The sequence below is a fragment of the Teleopsis dalmanni genome, chromosome 2 (genome assembly GCF_002237135.1).
Source record: "Teleopsis dalmanni isolate 2A chromosome 2, ASM223713v2, whole genome shotgun sequence".
Taxonomy (NCBI): domain Eukaryota; kingdom Metazoa; phylum Arthropoda; class Insecta; order Diptera; family Diopsidae; genus Teleopsis; species Teleopsis dalmanni.
The window spans coordinates 173,979,639-174,003,769 of NC_051847.1; the positions used below are offsets into that span (position 1 = coordinate 173,979,639).

The following is a 24,131-nucleotide window of genomic DNA, read 5'->3' on the forward strand; positions in this document are numbered from 1 at the left end:
ATAAAATCACATAAAAGCTAACAAACTTTGTTATTCCATATTGTGTCCATGAGGGTTAATGGCTTTTTGATTTCAGTGCTGTTTCAATTTTTTGTTTTTGAAGTAGTTTTTTCCCAATCCATGGCCTTTTGGCAATGCCCAACTAAATGTGTTTCTTGTGGTTGCACATTTTTTATCACTTATGTAAACAAGTAATCAACAACGGCAACACTTGACACTGACATTTAGCAAAGAATCCAAAAAAATTGATAAACTTACTCGCAATTCCAAGACAGCATGGAATCCGTATTCTGGCCACTCGTTATGGGAGCAAATATTTGCATCTATGATGAGTTTGCAAGCTGCAGCAGTTGCCACTCCAGATTTGATAAGTTTCTAATAAATTAATGTACAAGAATAATAGATGTATGTGTGATATGCATATGCATTTATGGTAATTGTTCGTAGTATTGTAGTAAACCGTAAAGTAATTAGACTAGAAGGCTAGATAATAGACATGGGTATATATTTCGTAGTGTTCCAAACAAAACTTAATTCATTAGAAAAGTGCTAAACCTTTTTGTATTACAGGCTGCGTAGGCGTTAAATATAAAACTTTAAATAATAATTATTTCTAATAAAACTATTTTTAGTTTCGGTAATAATTAAATTATATTATTTCTTAAAATTATTTACAAACTACAAATTATTTTTTTTGTAATAGATTTTAGTTATCTTTCCTAGTGACTAACTTTGGTTTGAACTAATTCTCCTTGAAGAAACATGTTTTCATATAAAATTTTATCTAACCTTACATATATACATATATATATATATTATATAAATATTGTAGGACGTTACATACCGCCGAAGTAGACCACGAAACGAATTGTGTGCTTTTTAATCCTTCGATTCTCGGATATCGTTACTGACTTTAAAGCTAAAGTGGCATCTCTTGTTATTGCACGCAGCTCATTTAGTTTGGAGGTTGACTATCAAGTCATCACCAACCCAATGGTGTCCCAAGACAGTTATCCTCCTGCGTGCCAGTGCTGGCCATTAGCGCAATATATGCACCGCTTTCTCCTTTTCTTCGAAACAGAGTTTGCAAGTGTCTTCCTCAATAAGAGTTACCTTTTTGAGGTGATACTGGAAGTTTATGTCTTCCATCTTATCTTACTTTACATTTGATTAGGTTACCTTTGGTTAGATTATGTTAAATTAAATAAGGTTATGCCGACAATCCAAAGGATCCACTTAGCCCTATTAGCACATAATGTTACTGTATAAGATAAGGTTTAGAAATCTCTTGAATCGTTGGTAAAGCTGAAAATGCTTTTTGGTGAGCAGTCTTGGAGTTGGCCAAGAAAATAGAGAATAAGACAACAAAGCCAATTTGAAGCACTTTCCACAACTGCGACAAGAATAATTTAAAGGAGAATTTAATCTTCAAGTAAGGATCCTTAATCAGCTGTGACCTATATGCAAACCTGCCACAAGACTGATATCTCTGTTTACTGCCATCCAGAACGTAGCCAACTTCTATACAGATACCTATGTACGATATCGTAAAATCTTCCCAATATTTAATAATTCCATAATACTCTGTGACTAATCTAAAATTATCAAATGACAAGAAAGTATTAAAATGAAATTTAGAAACAATTTCTTTTTTTTAAACAACTACACGGTATAAATTTTCTATCATAACTATGCATGCTTCCGCTGCATGTTTTACGTTTTAGAATATCAAATTAAGATAACTCTACTAATGATTGAATAATTGTTTTTATTGTTTTCTTTTCAAAAGTATTATTCTCAGGAACACATAGCTCCAAAGACCACCGTCACGTATGTTGGTTGTCAATCGTTTAAATTTCAAATCAACTCTTCAGGCAAAGATATGTGATAAAACCATTTCTTTGGATTATTTATTTAGTACACGTTATAGGAAATCTATTAACAAATCTATAGGCATTGACAATACCTCTATGTTAAATGTAGTGTAACTATAATGTCTCAGCTAGTACGTTTTCAGAAAACTAACCAGAAAAGCGCCTAGATGCAGAAATTATATTTTATAAATAAAACAATAAATAATTAATTTTATTATTTTTATTTTTATTTTTTTTATTATTATTTTTAAATCAATGCATTTCAATCACAAGGTATTTAAATCAAGGTATAAATCAAGCATTTCAATGACTTCAACAGTGTACTGTTTACAACATTACTTATGACTTTTGATATTCTAAGTGGGTTCAAAAAATAACCAAGTCTACGTCCCAAAGTCACTTGTCGAGTGCGACAAACAATTACCGGTAGCCACACGCAAGAGGGACTACACAAGCATATCACTAGGTTATAACAGCAATTAGATTGTTAGGAAATAAATATAAAAAAATATTTTTATAATATCCTGTGTCTAAAAAGCTATATAACAGAAAAATTTTCTGTAGCAAATTTTATTATAAATATTTTTAATATATGGATAATTATACTAGATAATAAATAAAAACCAAGAAGCTATTTTTCGATGCAAAAGCACGGAAGTAAGCAAGGATGATGCGGAAGTCTGAACGAATATGGCAAAAGGCCAAGAACGAACAGGAAGCTTCCCGAAATAATGCAAAAGTAGTCCCAGGAAGCTCTCCCTAATGAAGAGATATGGTCTTTTAGACGCTAAGAGTCTGGCATACTGGTATCATGAAGATGCTACTGATGGCCGATGATGGGTTTCAAACGCCTCAGCGCAAAAAAAGGAGAAATAAAATATATAGATAATTAAATAAATTGGAAACTTATTTTAAAATTAAAGCTTAATGAAACTGATTTCCATCTAATAAATTTAATTAGTAATTAAAACTCATTGTCTTGAATTAAATGATTTTTAATAAAGCCAAGCAAATTTTTTGTCGGTGGAATATATTTTAAATACATTTTATATATACATATTAATATTCTACTAGTACATGTATTTTTTGCATATATATTCGTTGCTTCACAGTTTTATGTTACAACCTACAAAAAATTAATTAAATATTTGGTTTGCCTAATATTATTATTGCTTTTGTAAAATTACTAAATGTAAATGTGCTGTTCATAAGTCTTCTTCTGTTGGTGTAAAATTGTTAATTGATTTTTAGTCATATCCATTAATTTCTTAATACAAAAATAAGATTAAAACAAAAACATGATAAATAAATAAATCATATTTATTTAAACCTCGCAGCTAATAGAGGGTAAAAGTGCTGATGGCACTGACTCAACTAGCCTCAACATAATAATAAATAAATAAATTTTATTTTAAAATTTTAAATTTAAAATTAATTAAATTTAAATAATTTAATTAAAAACATTTTTAGTTATTTTTCAAAAAATACAAGACTTAACTTGTAGGAATCACAAAATATTTAGGCAAGCATGAAAAATGTCTTTCAAAACATAATAGTTTTAAAAATATTTATAAAACATAAATTATAAATAAAATGTTATTATATAGAATTTAATCAAAATTAATTTCTACATGTATTGACAATTACGATTAATTAATATAATCATAGTACATAAAAATACTATTAAAATAAAAATAATGTTATATAGTTAAAATATATTGAGATATATACATCACACTTTTAGATTTATAATTGTTATTACATTTTCTATAAACAAATAAAAATGCAATAGCAAAATAAATAACTTCTATTATTTACTGGCAGATTTAAATACAAATATAAAAAAATAGAAATATTATAGGCGAATAATGCACTACATTATAAATTAATTACTGAGAATATGAGATATTTTTACATCAAATTCAATAAAATAAATTGGCATTATCCAAAAAAAAAAACAATTATTGATATAAAATTCTAAAATTTAAGTAAAATTTAAAAAAGCAGAAATAAAAAAGCTATTTATATTCAGTTTTACAAAATATTTACTTAGAAAGTATTGTAATAGAAATAGATATAATAGATATAAGTTGATTAAAAACTAAACACATTTTTAAATATTATTACAATTATTAAAAAGAAACATTTAATAAAACATTGAGTTATTGAAGAAGAAGCATTATAATTAATTAATCATTTTGATTTTTCATACATGATTTAGAAATATTTTAATATAAATCAAATTTATATTTAAAATAAAATCAAACTTATATTTAAAATAAAATTAATAATAAAATGAGGTATTCAATTTACTTATTTATTAAAATTCTTCATGTGTTCTTAAAATTAAAAATATTTTCAAACAAACATTAAATATATATAATATATCATTTGTTTAATATTTATAGCGACTTTATATTATTGCTTTTTGCAACAAAGTTATATATAAAAGTGTTTATTAATACAAAAAGCTGCTTTCTATAATAAAACAAACATAATTTTGAAATAATTATAAAAATATTAAAATAAAAAAAAAAATTTAATAATATAAAACATAAATGAATATTAAAATATACGAGTTCTGTAACATGTAAAGAAAATAATAAATACTTTATAATAATGATCACAAGATAATACAATTATTAAATATATAATATCGTAAAACTAATTCCCTACAATACATACGCATATAAATTTGCTTTAGCAAACGTTGCAAAAATTTAGTATACAATTCTTTTTGGTAATTAATTGTGTACTTATTTATGACAATTGTTATATTGGTGTAAGATCAACAGTGGTCTAATATATATACTTCAGAATTTACTACTGCAAAGTGCTAATATTAATACATATATTGCCATTTATACTTTTAAATATAATAAATATAATTTTAAATAATGCTATTCGTATTTTTCTCATATTTGTTATGGGGTCTTAAAGTGCTATTAATTTGGTTTTGCATTTATGTTGTTCCCAAAGTTCTATGAGCTGATCACGTCCACTGACATTTCTTTCTGGAGGTGTTACATCAGGTGATTTAACTGTAGGGGATAATACGCCACTCTAAATTAAAAACAAACGTTTAATTAATATTTATTTACACCGGTTATTTAAATAACTTACCTTCGAAATTTTGCGAGGATCTAAATTTAAGCTTATGTTTTGCATGCCCTTTGCTAGCTTGGATAACGGACTAGTTAGTTGTTTTAGTTTATTATTATCTGTTTGTAAAGTAGTTGCAGGTGTTATAGTTAAATCCTTCGGAGTTGAAGATCTAAATTTAAAATATAAAAAAATTTTTTAAGTAATAAAAGACGCAATTGAGAGATACACAATTGCTAGAATATAAAGCAAACACCATACAGTAATCAGTTATATTGAAAATTTTAATTTTATTAAATTAAACAATAAAAAATTCAAAAATAAAATACAAAATAATACAGATTTAAAATAATATAAGTAAATAGAATTGCACAAAATTAAATAATTATAAATTTTTTTGTGTGTGAATAAAAAGGAATAAGGAATATCGTTTTAAGAAATATAAATAGTTTTTTGATAATAATTTTTATATACTGATTTCTCATTAGACGAATATGAACAGCTTATTGCAGAAATGCATTCATAGTTTTAAGCTAGCTGTAAAAATAGATAGAACACTTACATTAATGCTTACAATACTATTAAAATTCTACAGTCTTCTACTTTTTAAAGCATTCCCAAAATGAGAAATAGTATTTTTCCTTTTTCCAAAATTAGAAACAAGAGACATAGGTATTCTTCTAGAATTTTTATAATTTTAATTTATTATAATTTTAATAAATAAGGAATATAGGGATAAAAAAAAAGTAGAAAATTGCAATAACATAAGTTATAAATAGCAAATAATTATGATGATTAGAAATAAATTAAATTGATAGAATTAATTTTGAAATAAATTATGTAAATACACAAATAAAATATTATATAAATGTTTTGGAAACACATTTATTTGGCCAGTTAGACCAACTAATTAATTATTTTTATAATTACAACAAAATTAATTATTCACTAAACATTTCGATAAGAGTTTTATCGAAACTCACAATTAAATTAAAAATAAATAATTTTTGTTTTAATTTATATATATGCAAACAATACATTTTAATCAATTCTTGAAAACATTTACATTTAGTACAAAATAAAATAAAATTATTTGTATTAAATATATATTTAGTATACAGAAAGCAATTGCATTAAACATTACTACATTAAAAAATTTTTTATATTGACGACAATTAAATAAATAAAGGTAATAATAAAATCATAAACAAAATATACATTTTGGGTCAATAAAATTGATAATATAATATCATAAATTATTTTTTCTTGAATTTATAGAAAAATAAATCCACAATAATTAAAAAACAACAGTTTAAGTCAATATTATCACAAATAAAATACCGACCTTGATTGCTCAACTGAATCAGTATTTTTTTCCAATTTTTCTTCTTGTACACAAATTTGTGGATTTGGTGTAATGGGACGAACTGGCTGAGCATTTTCCAACAATCCAGTTGGCATAGTAACATGATCCGTTACAGACGATATAGAAATTGAGAAAACATCTTCAATATTTTTCACCATATTATCTTTATCTGCTAAACATTGTACTTCATCCGAACCAGGTGATTGTTGGTCGTCTTTTGGTTTTTTCTTACCCATCACAATTCCAACAGATGGCAAAAACACATTTTCACTAAAAGTGGTCTTATCAACTGCAGATACAGCAAGCTCAACATCAGAGTCCAGTTCAGGTTCATATATACTATTGTCATTATCATCTGTTTCGGAACTGCTGTTAGAATGGCGTGATTCACGACCCAAATGAAAAGTAGCCTTTTCGGCTTCAATGCATTTATCTATTGAATTTTGTGACTGACGCATAACTTGTGGATTTATTTTAGCTGCTGCATTACTAATATTATTTTCTGAATTGGCACTTGATTTATTTATTCTATTTTTATTTGGATTTAGTGACTGTCCTAGTTTAGAAAATTGTCCTGCTACATTGGAGAAAGCTTTGGAGCTTATTTGTAAAAGTTGTGACTCAGATAAATTGCGTGGCATACCCTGAAATATTTTTAATTGGTAAATTATTTATATTGTCATTAATATTATTCTTATAAATACCTTTGGCACATCTAGAAGTGGGTTTTTGCTCTTGCGTTTTTGTAGCATACCTCCAGTAATGTAACTAACATCATTTTTACCAATATTTTCCAAAGCGATACGAAACATATCCACAATTGACATAAGAGATTCTAAAATTTGAAATAAAATATTTTTATTAATAATCGTTTAATATTAAATAAGAGAAGGAATGATTAAAAAATAAAAAAAAAAATTCGAAGATATGTTACTTATAATCCAAAAAAATAGTGTTTCTTCTTCTTCTTCTTCTTGAGTTAGTGCTATTACGCACTTTTACTCTATAATGGCTGGGGGGTTTATCACTACCCCACACTAGGCTTTAACTAGGCCAAAAAATCATATCATTTATTTGTCTTTTAGTTGATGACGGACCTTAAATCAGCATATCTTCCTGAGAGTCCAGAAGTGGACTTGAGGATTGTTATGGCGGTGTTAAGTAGCGTATCAACTTTAGTGAATAATTTTAAAGCTCTGTCTCTGATATATTTTTTCACTGAGTCAATCCTAAGATCTCTATGTATGTCCGTTGATCTAATGTACCATGGAATCTTAAACAGTTTTCTTAAGGCCAGGTTTTGAGCTATCTGTAATTGCTTTAAGGTGGTATTTGAGGCTTTGCTATATGTAACACATCCGTACAGAAGTGCAGGTCTAATTACTTGCGTATAAAGTAACTTTCTGTTTTTAAAGTTGAAGTGATAATTATTAAATATCGGCTTTAATAAATGCAGAATCTTATTCCGCATTTAATAAATGCGGAATACAAGCTATTCCGTTTGTATTTCAAATGTTTAAGCCAATTGAACCGTTTGTCAAAAGTGACCCCCAGATATTTTATGTTATCCTCCCACTGTATCTCCGTGTCGCAAACACTCACTCTTGGAGAATGCTGTCTTCTTTTTCGAGTTATAAATATAGCCTTGGTTTTGTCATTATTAATTTTAATCTTCCATTTTTGGAAGTATTCCACCATAAGGTCTATATTTCCCTGTAAAGTGTTGCTTACATTTATGGCATCCCGATCCGAGTAGATCAAGCATGTGTCGTCTGCGTAAAGCGCCATTGACGTGGGACTTAAGGTGGGGATGTCTGCCGTGTATACATTAAACAATGTGGGAGACAAAGGCGACCCTTGAGGTACACCTGCTACAATTGATCGGGCGGACGAAAGAGTGCTATTAATTTTAGTACGGAAGGACCTTTCTTGCAGGAAGCTACCAATGATTTTAGTCAAACCACTAGGGATCCCAAAACGGGCTAATTTGACTATTAGACCATCATGCCAGACCTTGTCTTGTTTGAAACATGGATATATTTTTATATTTTTTGATTAATTTTTTTTTTAAATATTACTAAGTTACTACACCATTTGTTAAAGGTATAGACCAGTTGAGAATTAATAACTAAAAGACTTTGTATGTAGAAATATTAATACATTTAAATGTTTACTATTAAGTTTAAGCTGTAAATTTGTTTTGCAGTGTTTTATTTATTACTGCCATTCTCGGAATATATTATTTTAAGAAGTTGAAAGATTTCATTGTTTATGTGTTGAATTAATCTATTTAATTTAATTAATCTATCTATTTAATTAAAAATATGATAAGTAGAAGTAATCACAAGTAATCACAAGCGCTCACTTTTGATTAAACAATACGAAAAAGTTTTTATGAACTCTTCATTATTTTTTAATTTAACACTATAAATAAATAATTAAACCCTTATAGCCCTTAATATCATTTCTAAAACATATAAATAGAAATATAAATCTAGTAGCATACCCGTAACTTCTTCTTGTGTTTTGATAATATAAGCAGTATTATTAAAAAAGCGTATATTAGCCGAACGGAACATATGAAAATATCCACTAGCACCATCGATAGTATAATTTATTCGTAAACACAATAATGCAGGAGCAGATCCTTGAAATATTTTTGTTTGTTGATACATGCCAAGTTCCAACATTGTTACATTTTCCAACTGTACTTTCTCAAAGCGAACTATTTTATCTAAAGGTGAATCATATTCTGCTACAATATAGCAGTCATCGGTTAACAATAAAATACTATCGACTTCTGTTTCATTGATATCGCCGGTACTGTAAAAAGCAAGTATATTGTAATTATTATAGAATAAATAACACCAATAGTTTTTAAAAACCTTGGATCTGCATCAATTAATCCCCAAGCTCCAACAGGATATTGCGCCGAACCTAATAACAATCTACGGCAGTCTTCCACAAGCAACTTTGCGTGTTCGGCGCCTTCCAAAGCATCATTGTCATCAGGGGCCGCTTGGCCCCCTAAAGCGTTTAAAGATTCTGAAGTGACTTGACCACCTAACATAAGATCAATAGTAGCTTGTCGGTATGTGTCCTTAAAGCGTGCTAAGTAATAACTATAAAAATAATAATAATAAAAATTGTTTAGTAATAAAAAGTTATTAAAAACATAAAAAACAACATAATGAAGACATGCTATAATAAAATTGATATGTGCAAGCAAATGAAAACGCAACTTAATATTTAAATTAATTAAACAACAACTAATTTAAAAACCATAAAATATTATAATTAAAAAAAAATATAAACATGTTATGAAATAAATTGTATTTTATTAATTTCATTGTTATTTAACATAAAATTTGTTGTATATAAAAAGTCAACAAAAAGAATTTTGTATTATTTAAAAATTTGCTTTTGTAATTTACATCAACAGGTTTCTCTGCACACCTTGAGAAAAATATGTTTTCCAATAAGAGTATTTCTGGTCCGAGAACCCCAATGTAATAATGACCTCTTGAAGGGGTTGGTAATGTTTGAAAAAAAATATTTTTTACAGTTTTCATGATTTCATCTTCTTTTAATTCCGTAGAGTCATTAAGCTTGCCATGCATAAGATCGATAGTACATTGTCGAAATGAATCAGCAAAGTTTTGTATGAAGAAACTAGGAATAAGTTCTTGTTTATTTATCTCATAGGTTTCCTTAGCGGACAAAACACCCCAATCGAATTTGGGATAACAGTTTTATTGGATCAAAGTAAATTGAAATCACATTCACAATATTCAGCGTTAAATAATATAAAAAATTATATATATAAATATATATAGTATATGCTAAGACTTACGAACAATGCATTTTAAAAAGTTTTTAATTGTTTTTATATTTCATGATATAACTTTATTATCATATTATCTCAAATTCAGTGTGGGGAATATGACCGAATATAACACATATATGAAAGTATTTATAATTACAAAGTTTTTATTATAATTTAAGGCATTGGACTATGAAAAAACTAACTAATAATTATGTATTTATGCAAATTGAAAAATTGGACAAATGCAATATAGCAATACTAAATTTGTGATTAAATAATAAAAAATATTAATAAAAATAAATCAAAATGATAATAGTGCACTAAGATGTTAAACGAATTATGAATTCTCTTATGAAACAATAGACAAAACGTGCACTTTTTCTAACTAACCGATTTGCTGAATTCATGCCATCTTTCATCATCCCACTTATTTTCCGTTCACCAGTACGTGTATAATCACCCTGGGAATAATAAATGTTAAAATAATTAAATTTGTTAATTTATGCATTTTATATATATATATACCTTTAAAGCATTTGTGCCCGCATACTGTCTACTGATTATATCACCATTATTTGCCCATAGAACCATAAAAGGCGTTTTTAATTGTTCTGGAATAGGCGTATATGGCGGCGCTAAACCTAACTTCACTAATTGTGACTCTAATACTGCTTTACCTAAGGCTGTTTGGACTACATTCGTACGATCCAAACAATCCATACAATTAACACGAAAAACAGACTTTTGATTACATATCACACCACGTTGATCACGCCAATGAAAACCCATAGCACCAGCTTCCGGTGCTAGTGCTTCAATCAAAGCTGAAACGTTTTCAAAACGCATACCCCGACTTAAAGTGAAAATCAGTCAATTAGTAAGAAAATGTTTATATAAATTTATATTTACCAGTATTCGTGAAAATCGAATGTTACATATATTAATTTATCGCAATTAAAATCTATCACATGTTTTGCATAAGCATCACCAATCAATTTCTCTTTACCAGTTTGCTCTACTAAATTGACTATGCAAATACCTCCATAAATTGACAGTTCTTTCTGAAAATGTTTTTCTAACGCTTCTTGAGTATCTTTTTCACCTAAATAAATTGAAATATAAAATTAATAATAAAAAACTAATAAAATAAGTGAATAAATAGTGAACAATTAAATAAAAAAATTTTTCAAATTTAAATGTGATTTATTCTAGACAGTTTAAAAATTTTAACCTTTTATACCTTTGTCTAAACGCGGTGGAGGTCTATATTTATAACCGGGTTGACTCCAGTATACAGGAACCGAGCCACGTATTTGTGTGAATGATAATTGATGATGTCGGAATGAAAGTATTTGTTCAGTTTCAACATAATTTGCACAGTTTCCTATTTCGTCAACACCTCGTCTTTTATATCTAAAAGGGAAAATCAAATAAAAATGATTAAAATAAAATAAAAAGGAAGAGTAGTTCACATTTTAACAACGAATTTTGGAAAATTTAATATTGTTAGCAATTTTTTCACAATTCTAACCGATATAACATAGTTCTCAAGCTATCGGTCTTTAAAGCTGCAAAGTTCGTCGTTATATGCGGTCTTGAAAAACCGATTAACTACCTCACACAGACCAAGTGCAACTAAGCCCTTACGTTGCAACATATACCACAATGAACACATAGCTTTATTCCATGTTTTCGTTATATTATCCTATTTTATGTATACATCTTGTTATCGTTTTATATGCTAGCTATCTAATATAACATAGTGCTGTTATAATTGAAATCATGTGAAATAGTAAAATTAACATATGACTACAGTTCGGCCTCAGTTAAATTGATTCAAATAGTGTAAAAACAAATAACTTTATAGTTTTTTTAGATAAATTTTGTATGAAATAAGTTATATGAAAATTTCCTCTATGTTTACCACACAGATAGGCATTCCAATGGCGACGCAATCAGAAACTTCGCTTCATGTTATATATACGTTTATCTCTTTCTTCATATTATGAACACAGCGGCACTTACTACACTTACGAAAATGACATTAATAAACTCGAATATAAACGAGTTATATAGCAAATTTCCAAGCAAAAGCAAGTTTTTCTAAAAGGTATGATGCAACAAGACTCTTAACAGACCCCATATTAAGCAAAGAAGGTTACATATTTCGTGTACCAAAAACTGTTGTTAGTTAAATGGAGTTAGTATACAAGTCACATATTAATTATTTATTTGGAATATCATATATATATATATATATATATATCAAATTCAAATACATGACCTACCAGTAACTCAACTCTGTACGACATCGCCACATGTTTTCATGCCATAAAGGACACACTAATTTAAGCTCTATTGAGTTACAGGTAATACTCTTTAAAGTGGCAAAATACCTTCGCCTTGACTTATACTTATTATTGCCCACCAAAACCCCTACACCTTATTCTAATTCATCTTGTAATTTGTTCATGATTTCTGCTTTGTGCCCTTCAAATTACAACAACAATAATTAAAACAATTTAATATGTATTACTTTATACATATTATTTATTTTAAATATGCCTACATGTAGTGACTTTTGCAGTTGACTGCTCTAGCAAAGTTTCTAATTTTTCGCTTTTACGCCGTAAAATGTACATTGATGCAGACCACTGCTGGTCAATGCCAAATGTGGTCTATTCAAAACGATTATAGCCAGCATTTGAAACGACTCTCATTGGTTGTGCTACTCAAATTAAGTCATACTTTCAGCACAGAAAACCTTATAAATATAACTAATGCAACTCTGGCGCACATAACAATTTTCTCTTTTACGTAATTAATACGTTTGTTACCTTGTACCGGCACGATGTCGTGATCTGCGTGATACCAATGCTAATGTGAAACATTCATTGCCAATGACACAAGGTTCAACTTGCACAAATCCTTGTATAATTGGTAGCACCCATGTTTTATCCTAAAAAACAAAAATTTATATTAAATTTAGATTTTAAAAGTCACAAAATAGAAAAATCTATATTCAGATTAGATTAAATTACATTGAGTTCAAGTATATCCTTAATCATGTGCATGTTCCAGAAGAAACGTTCATCGTACTGCTGTTCTTCACTGTGGCGTTGCAAATTATTGGTAATATCACTATCAAAGCAAAAATAAAAACTGTCCGTTTCATCGAATATTTTGTGCAATTCTTCTGTAATGCGCTTCTCAATTCGCGATGGATCACGTATTCCCACAGACGATTTCACTTGTATGGATGCAATCGCAGCTGCTTGTTGTGTAGTATTTTTGATTGTATTACCAGCACTTTTCACAGCGCCCCATGTTTTATTCATAAGTTGATTTCCTTCGAAGAGTTTTGACCTTGTGGATGTGGCATTTTGACTGGTATTCGTAGAAGTCCCAGAAGTATTGGAAGTGTGTGTTGGTGTTGAATTGTTGCTTCTGGAAAGGTTTTAATTATTAATGCAATTTTGCAGTTGAGTAAGCAGAACAAAGGTGCTGCTTTACTTACTTTGAGTGTCGTGTGCATGATGTTAAGATGGCATCTGGTTCATCCGCACTTAAAATGCAAACGGATTTTATTTTGTAAACTAAATGTGGTGGAAATAAGACACCAACAGGTGAAGCCTCTTTTACTATCACAAGATGCGGTTCATAAACATTTGGTAAACTAATTACGCCAATAATTCCATGCGTTATGCCAATACACTCAATGTCGTCAACTGATGAGAGGTCCCATCCTGTAAGGCAAACAGTGGAAATACCATATAATTAGCAAACATTCAGGTAATATAATTATTGTTTTAGATTCAAAGGAAATGGTTGCTAATATAATTGTTTGTTATTATTAATGTCCTTGCCGTTTCACTTAAATGAATGATTTCGATAATTATTTTAATATAAGGTTCAAGTGCAAAACACTAGGGATAGGTCACGAGTCATTTTCCGTATACATATTAATCTTTGTAAATTCAAATAAAACACGCACTCATTATTGATTATTTAATTTGCTAATGCACGAAATATTTTAGATATATTTTTGGCGCATTATATACGACGTGAGTTCTAAAGTAAACAGAACTTTTTAAAAATAGATATTTTGTAGTGTGAACATCTGTAGTACAATAATTCAAAGGCAATAACTCTAGTTTTATTTGTCCAACTGTTATGAAATTTTGACAATACATATAACAGTAAAGGATAATATTTATTATTGTCAATAGTTGGATGCACTACAAATACATATTTTCAAAACGTCAAGTTTACTTTTAAGCTCACTTCATATATTACAAAATTGACACTTACCTAATATCTTACGTATAAAATCAAGATATGTAAAAAGGCATTATTTAAAGTCTGATTAGTGATTAAGTAAAGCAAAATATAACATAAAGGGATAAAGGGATGTTTAGAATAATTCATCATTCACCACAAGGCCATAGTTTTTTCTTAATTTATTTTGAGAGACATAAATTAGAAGACCAGGCATGACTTAAGTACCTAAAAAATAAATACAAGAGACTGTAACATTTAAAAGCTGATCTAAAATATAAAAATAATTTATTAGTTTACTATTTAACATTTCTCTACTCTAGGTTTTCGGTCATAGAGACATTTTCGGCAATTACAATAGCAGATGAACTAGCCGAACGGGGTCCTACAGGTAATCATTTGTAATACCTAAATAATCTGGACATATCGTTGACACTATGCAAACTTGTGCTGAATTCTTTTTGTGCGAAACATTTAATAAAACATTTATAATAATAAACATTTAATAAGACTCAACGATATATAAGCATCGCTATGCAAAGTGGCCCCATTCTGTTAAGAAATCCAATACTCTCTTTGAGATGTCTTGTAGACATCTTGTGGTAGATTTGCTTACTGGTCACAGCTAATTTAGGGAAATATATAAAATTGAATCTCCCTTTTAATCATTCCCATTGCAATTGCTCAGAGAACCACACCCACTTTGTTTATTGCCCAGCGTATGTGACGTTTCATTTCACTATTTTATGGGCCTCATTTTTGAGGATCTTGCCAACTCCAAAAACTCACACTTTAAAGTATGTCAAGCTTTGCGGAGGGTTCAATCTTATTTTTAAACCTCTGTGTTTTTAAACGGTTTTTATACGATGGATCCTTTGGATCACTAGTATAACCTAACCTAACCATCTAAACAGTTACAGACTTAGCGATTGAATAGAAGTATCAGATCTGAGTATCAGTTTAGTGATAGTTCTAGCAGCTCTTTGAAAATTCGTATTTAGACACAAATTCAAAAAACTGAATATAAATTCTTTAAAACAAACCTATGTTAGCACTCATACACAAAAAAAACTAGAAGCTAGTTCAAAATGTATAAAAATATTAACAGCTTAACAATGAACAAGTCAGTACAATTTTTAGACTAGTGTATTACTTTAGTAACAATTTAAGCATTATTTTCAAAAATTATAAATCAATTTACAATGGACAGAACTTCAGAAATTAACTAAGAGTCCCTTGAATTGGAACTGCATTATTAACGGCAAGTATGACTTGGAAAAAAAGGAAATTAAAGCAAAACTAATAGGAATGTGACATGAGACAGTATATACAAAAAGATCGCTAAACTAATTGGGTTTAAAGAAATCGATAAACATTTTGATATACAAAAAAAATTTTAAAAAATATTTTATTGCATTTTAGCGTAAAATATTTTTTTTATAATTATTACGATTATAAAATTTATAGTCAAATTTCGAAAGTTTTTTCAAGGGACTTATTTTATTTTTATCTTTATTTATTTTATAATTCAATATTACTCATTTGCTTCTAATATAAATGTATGTCAGTTGATTTGATTTTTCAATAATTATAATTACTAAGCTTACACACCTTTTGGATATAAATAAAATATTTATAGTATTGAATTTTATCAATAACAATAGTCACTAAATTATAAATGAACATTCTCCATTAAATGTAAAAATATCTTCAGAATAGATCAATTCTCTTGACAGTTTATTTGCCTGCCACGTTTGGAATTAATTAAAGCACCACTACTAAGTAATCTACTCCATATATCATAATGACTTTTTTTTATAAAAATAGATTTAATAAATATTTTTGTGTAATTACAACTTAAATTATTGTGTCTAAATTTTATAAAAGTGAATTAAACATTAAATTGTTAAGTTACTAATGAAATAAGTTATGATTTACATATATAAAGTAGTATAAATTTTATTGATTAATTATTTAAATATAAAATATTTATGATTAATGCAATCAATTTAAAGAAATTTAGTTATTATTAAAAATAAATTAAAAATTTCTAAAACATATAAACTCAAAAGAAATAAAAAAAAAAACTAAAACTTATATATATGAATTACTAGAGATTTTTTAAGGTTTAATACGCAATCAAGGTGTTCAAATCGTACTTTAGGATTTAGACTGCAAATCGAGCATATTCTCATACTACTTGAAGAATGTAAACCACTATGACGTAGTGACGATCTCTTAAATACTTGGATTTTTTTATCTCACTCATAAAGTCGTCACATTCTCAGACCTGTGGACAAATTAAAATTTATGTTGCGAAGTAATTAGCATTTCGCAACATAAGACCTAATTACTTAAATCAAAATCAAATTCCAAGTACTTCTTCTTTCTTATTTGGCACTACAGTCCAGTATGAACCTAATTTTGCTAATTGTTCAAACAGTCTGTTCTATCTCACACTCTTGACCAAATCAAAGTTTACTGCGTCGAAGTAACTATATTTTAGATTTGCCAAGATCCTTCATGTTATATACGTCATCACATCCATACTCAAAATATCAACCACTGTGGTGATCTAGTTATCTTTTCAACACTTGGTATTCACCAATATCATTTATATGGTGGCAAGTTATAACACACTTGATTGGGTTCTGTACCACTCTCGAAAATATAGTCGATATGCGTTCCCAAGACTGGTTCAATTTCAAACTAATATAAAATTGCTTATATTTACTATTGGGTTTCGGCGATTATACAGAACGATTATCGATTATTTCGACCTATAAATTTACTCATGGAATTAGAGTATTTCTCTGACTTATTACCTCAAATAATTGTAATATTGAACATTCTTAAACAAGTCTTATATCCTCATTCGATATAAGATACCCATCCAATATTTATTGTAAATCTTAAACCTTTTTGACTAAGTCTAATATCTTCATCTGATATAAGATACCCATCTAGCAGTTCTTGTAATCTTTACCCTTTTTGGCCAAGTCTTATATCTTCATCCGATATAAGATGCGCATCTAGTAGTTTCCTTAATTCTTAACCTTCCTAAGTTTAATATCTTCATCCGATATAAGATGCTCATCTAGTATTTCTTGTAATATTGAACCTTCTTGACCAAGTCTTATGTATTCCTTCGATGACCCCGTTTTATTTCTACCATGTATACAACAGCGATAGGCAAGCTCCTCACAAGTGTTTTGCGCTTATCTCATTAGTATTTCCAATTAGTTTATTTTGTGCAAGTCACTACAGTTTTGCAGATTCCGCTTCTAACTTATATAGCTACGGACTCTGTAAACTATCTGCTGCAAATTGCCAACCAGTAGAAGTCTGTAGTGAACTACATACTTCCTACAAGCTAGGGACTTGATAACCAGTAAATTTTTCTTTGATAGAACTTATTTTAAACACACTACTGAGAATAGAGCATTTTATGACAATTTGGTCCCAAATCAAATAGATAAAATTAAGCCCATAGCAAATACAAGATTTATAAATAGTCTAGAATTAGATTAGAATAGTCTAGTTAGATCAGGATGCATTCGTAGTCTATTATTTATTAATAATAATAATGACTAAATTTTTTTTTGGTACAGGTTTTCAGCACTCCCTATCTTAAGTAATACCCAAAATAGAATCTTTCATTCTTTCAAACGATTATTTTCTTATATTGACATAAGAAGTCGCTTCCTAAATTTATTAGACTTCAGAAGAAGTATCAAAGTATCAAAAAAAAAAGACTGAAAAATTTATAAAAACGTATGTCAATAAATAAAATCAATACAAACTAATTTGCAGAAGAGAATGTACTGAGATATATACTGGGATATATATTGTTGCCACGGTCATAAATTAAATTTTCCACACATTTATTTCCTTAATTTTCCGCAATGTTTAACTAAAAACTAAGAAAAGTTTTTGTTAACTTTCTCAATTCCCTTTTCACAATTGGTGGGTGCGTGTGTCGCATGGCACAATCTTAAAACCACAGGTCATGAGCACAATCAAGGATAAAAAGCTGTGAAAAACATTTATACGCTTGAGTATTTTTGAACAAGGAAAAAATTAAATAAAAATAGTAAGAAAAATACAGGAAAATCATTTTATATAAAATGTTTTGAGGTGTGAGATGTGAGAAGTGTTTAAATATGGAATTTCATACAAGTTTCCATTTCATGAGCTCACATCGTCATGAAACTATTGAAGTGGAATTGGTGCAATTCAAACTGAAAGCAAAAATTTTATTTTTAAATGAGACAGTAAAACACTGAGAGCGAAGCACTTGATTACTTGCTATTTTAGTGACCTCAAAACGCTTTAATATGGAATTTCTTTGTTAGAAAGTGCGAAGTGGTATATACTATTTTTGTCGATAGTTATAACAAATTCAATTTATTTATGGATTTATGGATCAGCCAATGATTAACTCAAGAAAGTATTATAAATAAAAAAAGGCTATACTAAAAATAGATTAGTAAGGAAACAAGTTACGTTTTGTGGATCTTTAAAAAAAAAAATAAAATTGATTAAGTAAACTGAAAATATATTATTAAACGATGTCAAATTCAAAGCATGTCAAAGAACAGTTTGTATGAAATAACGCTCAAAAACTATTTAATAAGATATCCTTAATAACCAAATAAACCTTATTTGTATAAATCACAGTAAATCATATATTCCTTATCATATATATGACTTCTTCTAGAACAATGGTGCTTCCATCGGTGCCCCGCATGTAGTTAAATATGGTCCGTTAATCAAATTTAACAGGTATGGACACATAGTTTGTAGTTTGTAGTTTCACCACTGAGAACTTACTTATTAGAAAATAAACTCAAAAAAATTTCAATAAATTATATACATACTTATTTTATAACCTATGTAATATATCTTTAAACTTTTTCAATTCATTATACATACATTATACCAAAGATTCATAAAGCATATTAAAATAATCATACAATATATTATTCTTAAACTTTGTAGTCCCTATTAAAAACAAAAATATCATAGTGGTCCTTGATCAAAGTAAGGTTGGAAACGAATATTCTAGAAGAATATACCTTTATCTTAAAAATATGCATTTGTTGCGACTGAAATTGTGTATTTCTGATAATTCATAAAATTATAGATATATATTATTTATATAATCTTCTTCTTTAATAAAATGTAAATTAATAAAACTTAAATTTAACCATTAATTTAATAAGATGGGAAGAAACTGATAACTAATGATAAAAAAATGGAATAAATTGAATAGTTTATACTTACTAATATAAGAATTACTATTAGAGAGGCTGCTGAAGATATTTTTATATAAGTTTGGGGTAGGAAACGAGTACCAGTAAAATTTTTTTATAATTTATTATACATGCATAAGTTTGATGTCATAGTTCGTAGTGGCAAGCAGATGATTTATTGAAGCTGATTGAGGTTTTGAAATAGGCTTATTTGTGCCCCAGTACCTCTATGATCTGAGCTGCGATTATAATAAAAATAAACTATGATTGATTTTATTGAATCGAATGAAGTATGGGATCTATGCATCTATGCGAAATAGATTAAAGTTAACACAATAGGTTGTTTTTATATAATATTATTATTAACTGTAAAACTTATATAAAAGTTAATAACTTTATCAACAATTTATCATTTACAACACATGTTACAAAAATTAATCAATTTGATTATTAATCAATTAATCAATAAAGCCAACTGTTAAACTATAAACTTTGTTGAATTAGCAATTTATATTGTAAAAACGTATTAGAAAATTTGATTAAATACTATCCATTAGAAAACTTTTAAAACATTTATTCTTGCAATTAACTAAATTGTTGTATTTCGCACTGATAAAATAGTTGATTTTAGATGATAAAAAAATAGTGACAAATTGACTTAATTATTAAACTTGGCTTTTTATTCTCAAATATTAGTACTTTTTTAAGCAAATAATTTAGCGAATAAAACAAATATGAAATTGTTGAGAAATTCACTTCATGTAATTTATGACACATTGACACGATACATTGAAAAAATAAAAATGAAGGTCCTGATATGTGAAGTGTAAGGATATAGCACACATACAAATAATGCAGCACTACTTTGGGCCAGGAGGATGATACTGGATTCGGAATATGTGACTCTCTTAGAGTGTAGGTATCACTCAATAACATATTTTTGGTATTTCTTAAAGAAGCGGAATACTTTCTGTTAGGTTAGGTTCTTTTGTCACAAGAAAAATGTGTTGAGATAGCACAATTCTACTTTTCTGAAACACTCCACTCTTACATTATCTTGTCATAAACACAAATATATATACACAATATGTTACTTTGTCTGTTCAGCAGTCAAGCTGGTCAAAAATAAATATAAGTTATGGGGTCTCCATCACTGCAAGTGAAAACTTTTCGCCAAACTTAATATATTTTCCGTATTATATATGTAACTAGTATTAAAGAAGCTATTCTGGCTTAGATATCGAGACCTCTAGGTGTTAAACTCCTTGATCAAATTTCTTCCATGAAGAGATTTGCATTCTGCATGAAGGAATGAAGTTTCTGCATTGCGGTGGAAATCTCCATTCATTCATAAGAGCTGAGCTAGTGGGTTAAATAAGCTGTCCTGATCACTTATACTTACGATAATAAAAATGAGTAGTTTCTATCAGATAACATAACTCATACTAATTACTTTATGTTAATATGTCACTTCTACTAAAAACTACGGAATAATTATTCCAGTGACGTAAAATATAAAAATTTACTGTTAAGATTTTTTGAATGGTCATAATTATCGACATTGACAAGTCCCAAAAGAGAAGTTATCAAAAGTAAACGATTATATTATCTTTTTTTATTGGTCAATAAAAATAGTTATTAAAGTAAATGCAGTCCTCAACGTAAAAATAGTAATTGCAGGTGACGTTTGCGTGTCAAATTGAAACTCACCTGAAGTAATTTCATTTCTTAATAATTTTCGATTGAGTAAACAATAATTTACCGCCACCAACTTTTTATACCAAATAAAATAAATTATTCAGTCGATAATTTTATTTCGCAGTAGAAATAAAATTTTACTTTATTATACGTATTAAGCAACAATTTATGATATTTGGGAATAGAGAGCAAGGAGCTAATGCTCAGATAATAGCTAGGATTAAAAATGTAAAATTATTTATAGCTATTAACAGTTGGTACGTGGTGGTAAATTTTTAATGGACTTCTATTTTTGGTTAAATCATAATAAAAAAAAACTATTTTTGGAAAGAATTACCAATTATCATTCGACATTAAGGAAGTTCAATAAATAAAATTGATTGAAGTGGGAAGACACACAATTGAAAATTATTTAAGGAATTAAATAAGGAAATTGAAGAAACACTTCATTAATACAGTGTAGAATGAAAAATAACTAAATGTTTTTTATTTAGTTGAACTACATCATCTTTGAAAAATTGAATTTAAATCTAGGGCTCTTAATTAATAGAATATTGACTAAGTAAATAAAATTTATGCAATTGGATTTTGAGAACTACAAACACTAGATACTTCAAAATTAATGCCTAAGATTCAGTTAGAGGTTTAATAACTTAGAACCTTAACCTTATTATTGAATTGATATCATATCCTTCCGTTCATTAGAGGTTAACCAGCACGTAGAAAATATTGTCGAACTACCATGTTAACTATAAATTGTGAGCTTTGGTATAGCGGTCCTTCCGCTTGGGTAAAAAGAACAACTAGATTGAATATACTACGCTTCAACCTATCAAATCAAATAAGTAGTACATAACTCTGAGCTTAACTGACGCTTTTATATTCAAAAGGATTTGAGAACATATATATGATGTTATTGTCAATTAACAATAATATCAATACTGTTATGTGGATTATACAACTTATGTTCATACACTTTTGACATAATATATAGATGAATTCGTAAGAATTACAAGAAAATACATAAATCCAGAATTTGATATTATTTTGGAATCATTGTCGGAAGCAATGGGAATAATTTGTATCTAATGTAACCACAAATAAATTGTGCACAGTTGTGTTGTAATTGAATATTTTATATAAATAGGTTTAACAGTCCATTAAAACAAATAAAATAATTGAACAATTTATTAAAACTCATTATTTTGTATTACACTTAAGTGTTAGAATAATTACGCAGACGACAAAATGTTTTATTACCAATCCTGGTTCAGAAAGAACGGCCAGGTCTACGTACCGGCGCCATTCTTCTGCAGCCGACGACCAAGTACCGTTCGACACTTTCCAAAAGGACTTCACAAGTAGGTCCTAACGGGTTACAACAACGACAACATTACAAATCCTGATATATGTATAATGTACAGAATATGTAGACGAAAACATCTTTTTAGCACGTAGTTATACCGTCAACTGAACTAGTAGAGCTTTTATTGTGCTACCCAATTATTTAGTTTTTTGAAAATAGATACAGACTAATAAAAAACACTGGATTGCAACGAAGGTGCGGTTTTCAAAGAGGTTATGATCATGAAGAAGATGTCAAAAATAGTTTCCATAAGGCAATAGCTTTTAATGAATTAAAGAATTGAATACATGAATCGACGGACATAACGGTAAGGCGAACTATATTGGCTGATGCGTAATTTGTATACTCATCTGTAAAAAATTATTTACATAAAACTTGATACTATTCTTTTACAAATAACATTTTGAACTCTTTATGAAGATGGTGAATACGAGACATATAATAGAAACTAGTCTGATATTCTAGTTTATTCAAACTCACACAAAAGAAAAGTGAAACTTCTAAAGAACATTATTTATTCTTAATCAATATTTATTATATAAAAATTGTTTTATAATTATTTACAACTTAAAGGTGTGTAAACCCCGCCAAAACTTGACGAAGAACTGTTGAAGACGAACTAAATGAGATGGGTTATTCGTAGAACACAATATGCAGAAAAGCAAACAATAGAGTGAGATTTAGAGGGATTGTTGAAGCCCTGTGTTTCACTGGGAGAATAGGACCACAGTAAGTAAGTGACGGTGTGTGAAACATGAACTTTAGAGAATGGTAATCAACAGTCGACTGACATGTAAAGAACAACTCACTTTATAACATAGAGTGGGTTGCTGAAGATGATAAAAGCTTTACTAAAAACTTAATTCACAGTAGAAGCCTTATTTCATTGTAACATAACAGTTTCCAAACAGCTCAAAATCATGGTACAAGCTCTACTTCCTTGTAGCCTTATTTCCAAATAGTTCTAAGCTTACGACCTTAGAAGAAGTCTTTATAATAGCACATTAATTTTAACTAATAACTTATGGAAAAGGTTTTATCGTAATGGAAAATTTTACAAAAATCGTATGTGAAGCCCCCATAAACCCTAAATTTCAGATATAAACATTACTAATTATCTTTAAAAAAACAGTCAATTCTTTTTATCATATTTAAGAGAGTATTAAGATATTTAAGGAAATTGTTAAGGTCAACTTCTTAAAATATGCCAGTATTGTACCAATGAAAGGTTAAACTAGAAAATGACATGAAGGTTATTTGGTTACCTTCTCTAACGAGGTCTGAAAATCTTAGTACAATGAAGTTTGAGGTCAACCTAATTCTCATAGTAATTTCTTATCAAAATGTATTAACCTTGAATTTTATC

The 24,131-nt window shown here is 28.3% G+C and overlaps 1 protein-coding gene across 1 annotated transcript in view; it reads right to left on the minus strand.

The window, feature by feature from the left end:
- Nucleotides 1-4,531: 4,531 nt before the first annotated feature.
- LOC119676199 (phosphatidylinositide phosphatase SAC2-like) overlaps nt 4,532-24,131 on the minus strand; it is a 21,031-nt gene continuing 1,431 nt past the window's right edge. Inside the window, exons 2-15 of the mRNA XM_038087434.1 lie at nt 13,686-13,914; nt 13,210-13,615; nt 13,006-13,127; nt 11,409-11,581; nt 11,078-11,270; nt 10,694-11,021; nt 10,559-10,629; nt 9,799-10,014; nt 9,228-9,464; nt 8,849-9,165; nt 7,047-7,177; nt 6,322-6,986; nt 4,998-5,148; nt 4,532-4,937 (exon numbers count right to left, since the gene is read on the minus strand). Coding sequence (XP_037943362.1) covers nt 4,809-4,937; nt 4,998-5,148; nt 6,322-6,986; nt 7,047-7,177; nt 8,849-9,165; nt 9,228-9,464; nt 9,799-10,014; nt 10,559-10,629; nt 10,694-11,021; nt 11,078-11,270; nt 11,409-11,581; nt 13,006-13,127; nt 13,210-13,615; nt 13,686-13,914 — 3,368 coding nt within the window. The 3' untranslated portion in view covers nt 4,532-4,808. The remainder of the gene's footprint in view (nt 4,938-4,997; nt 5,149-6,321; nt 6,987-7,046; nt 7,178-8,848; nt 9,166-9,227; nt 9,465-9,798; nt 10,015-10,558; nt 10,630-10,693; nt 11,022-11,077; nt 11,271-11,408; nt 11,582-13,005; nt 13,128-13,209; nt 13,616-13,685; nt 13,915-24,131) is intronic.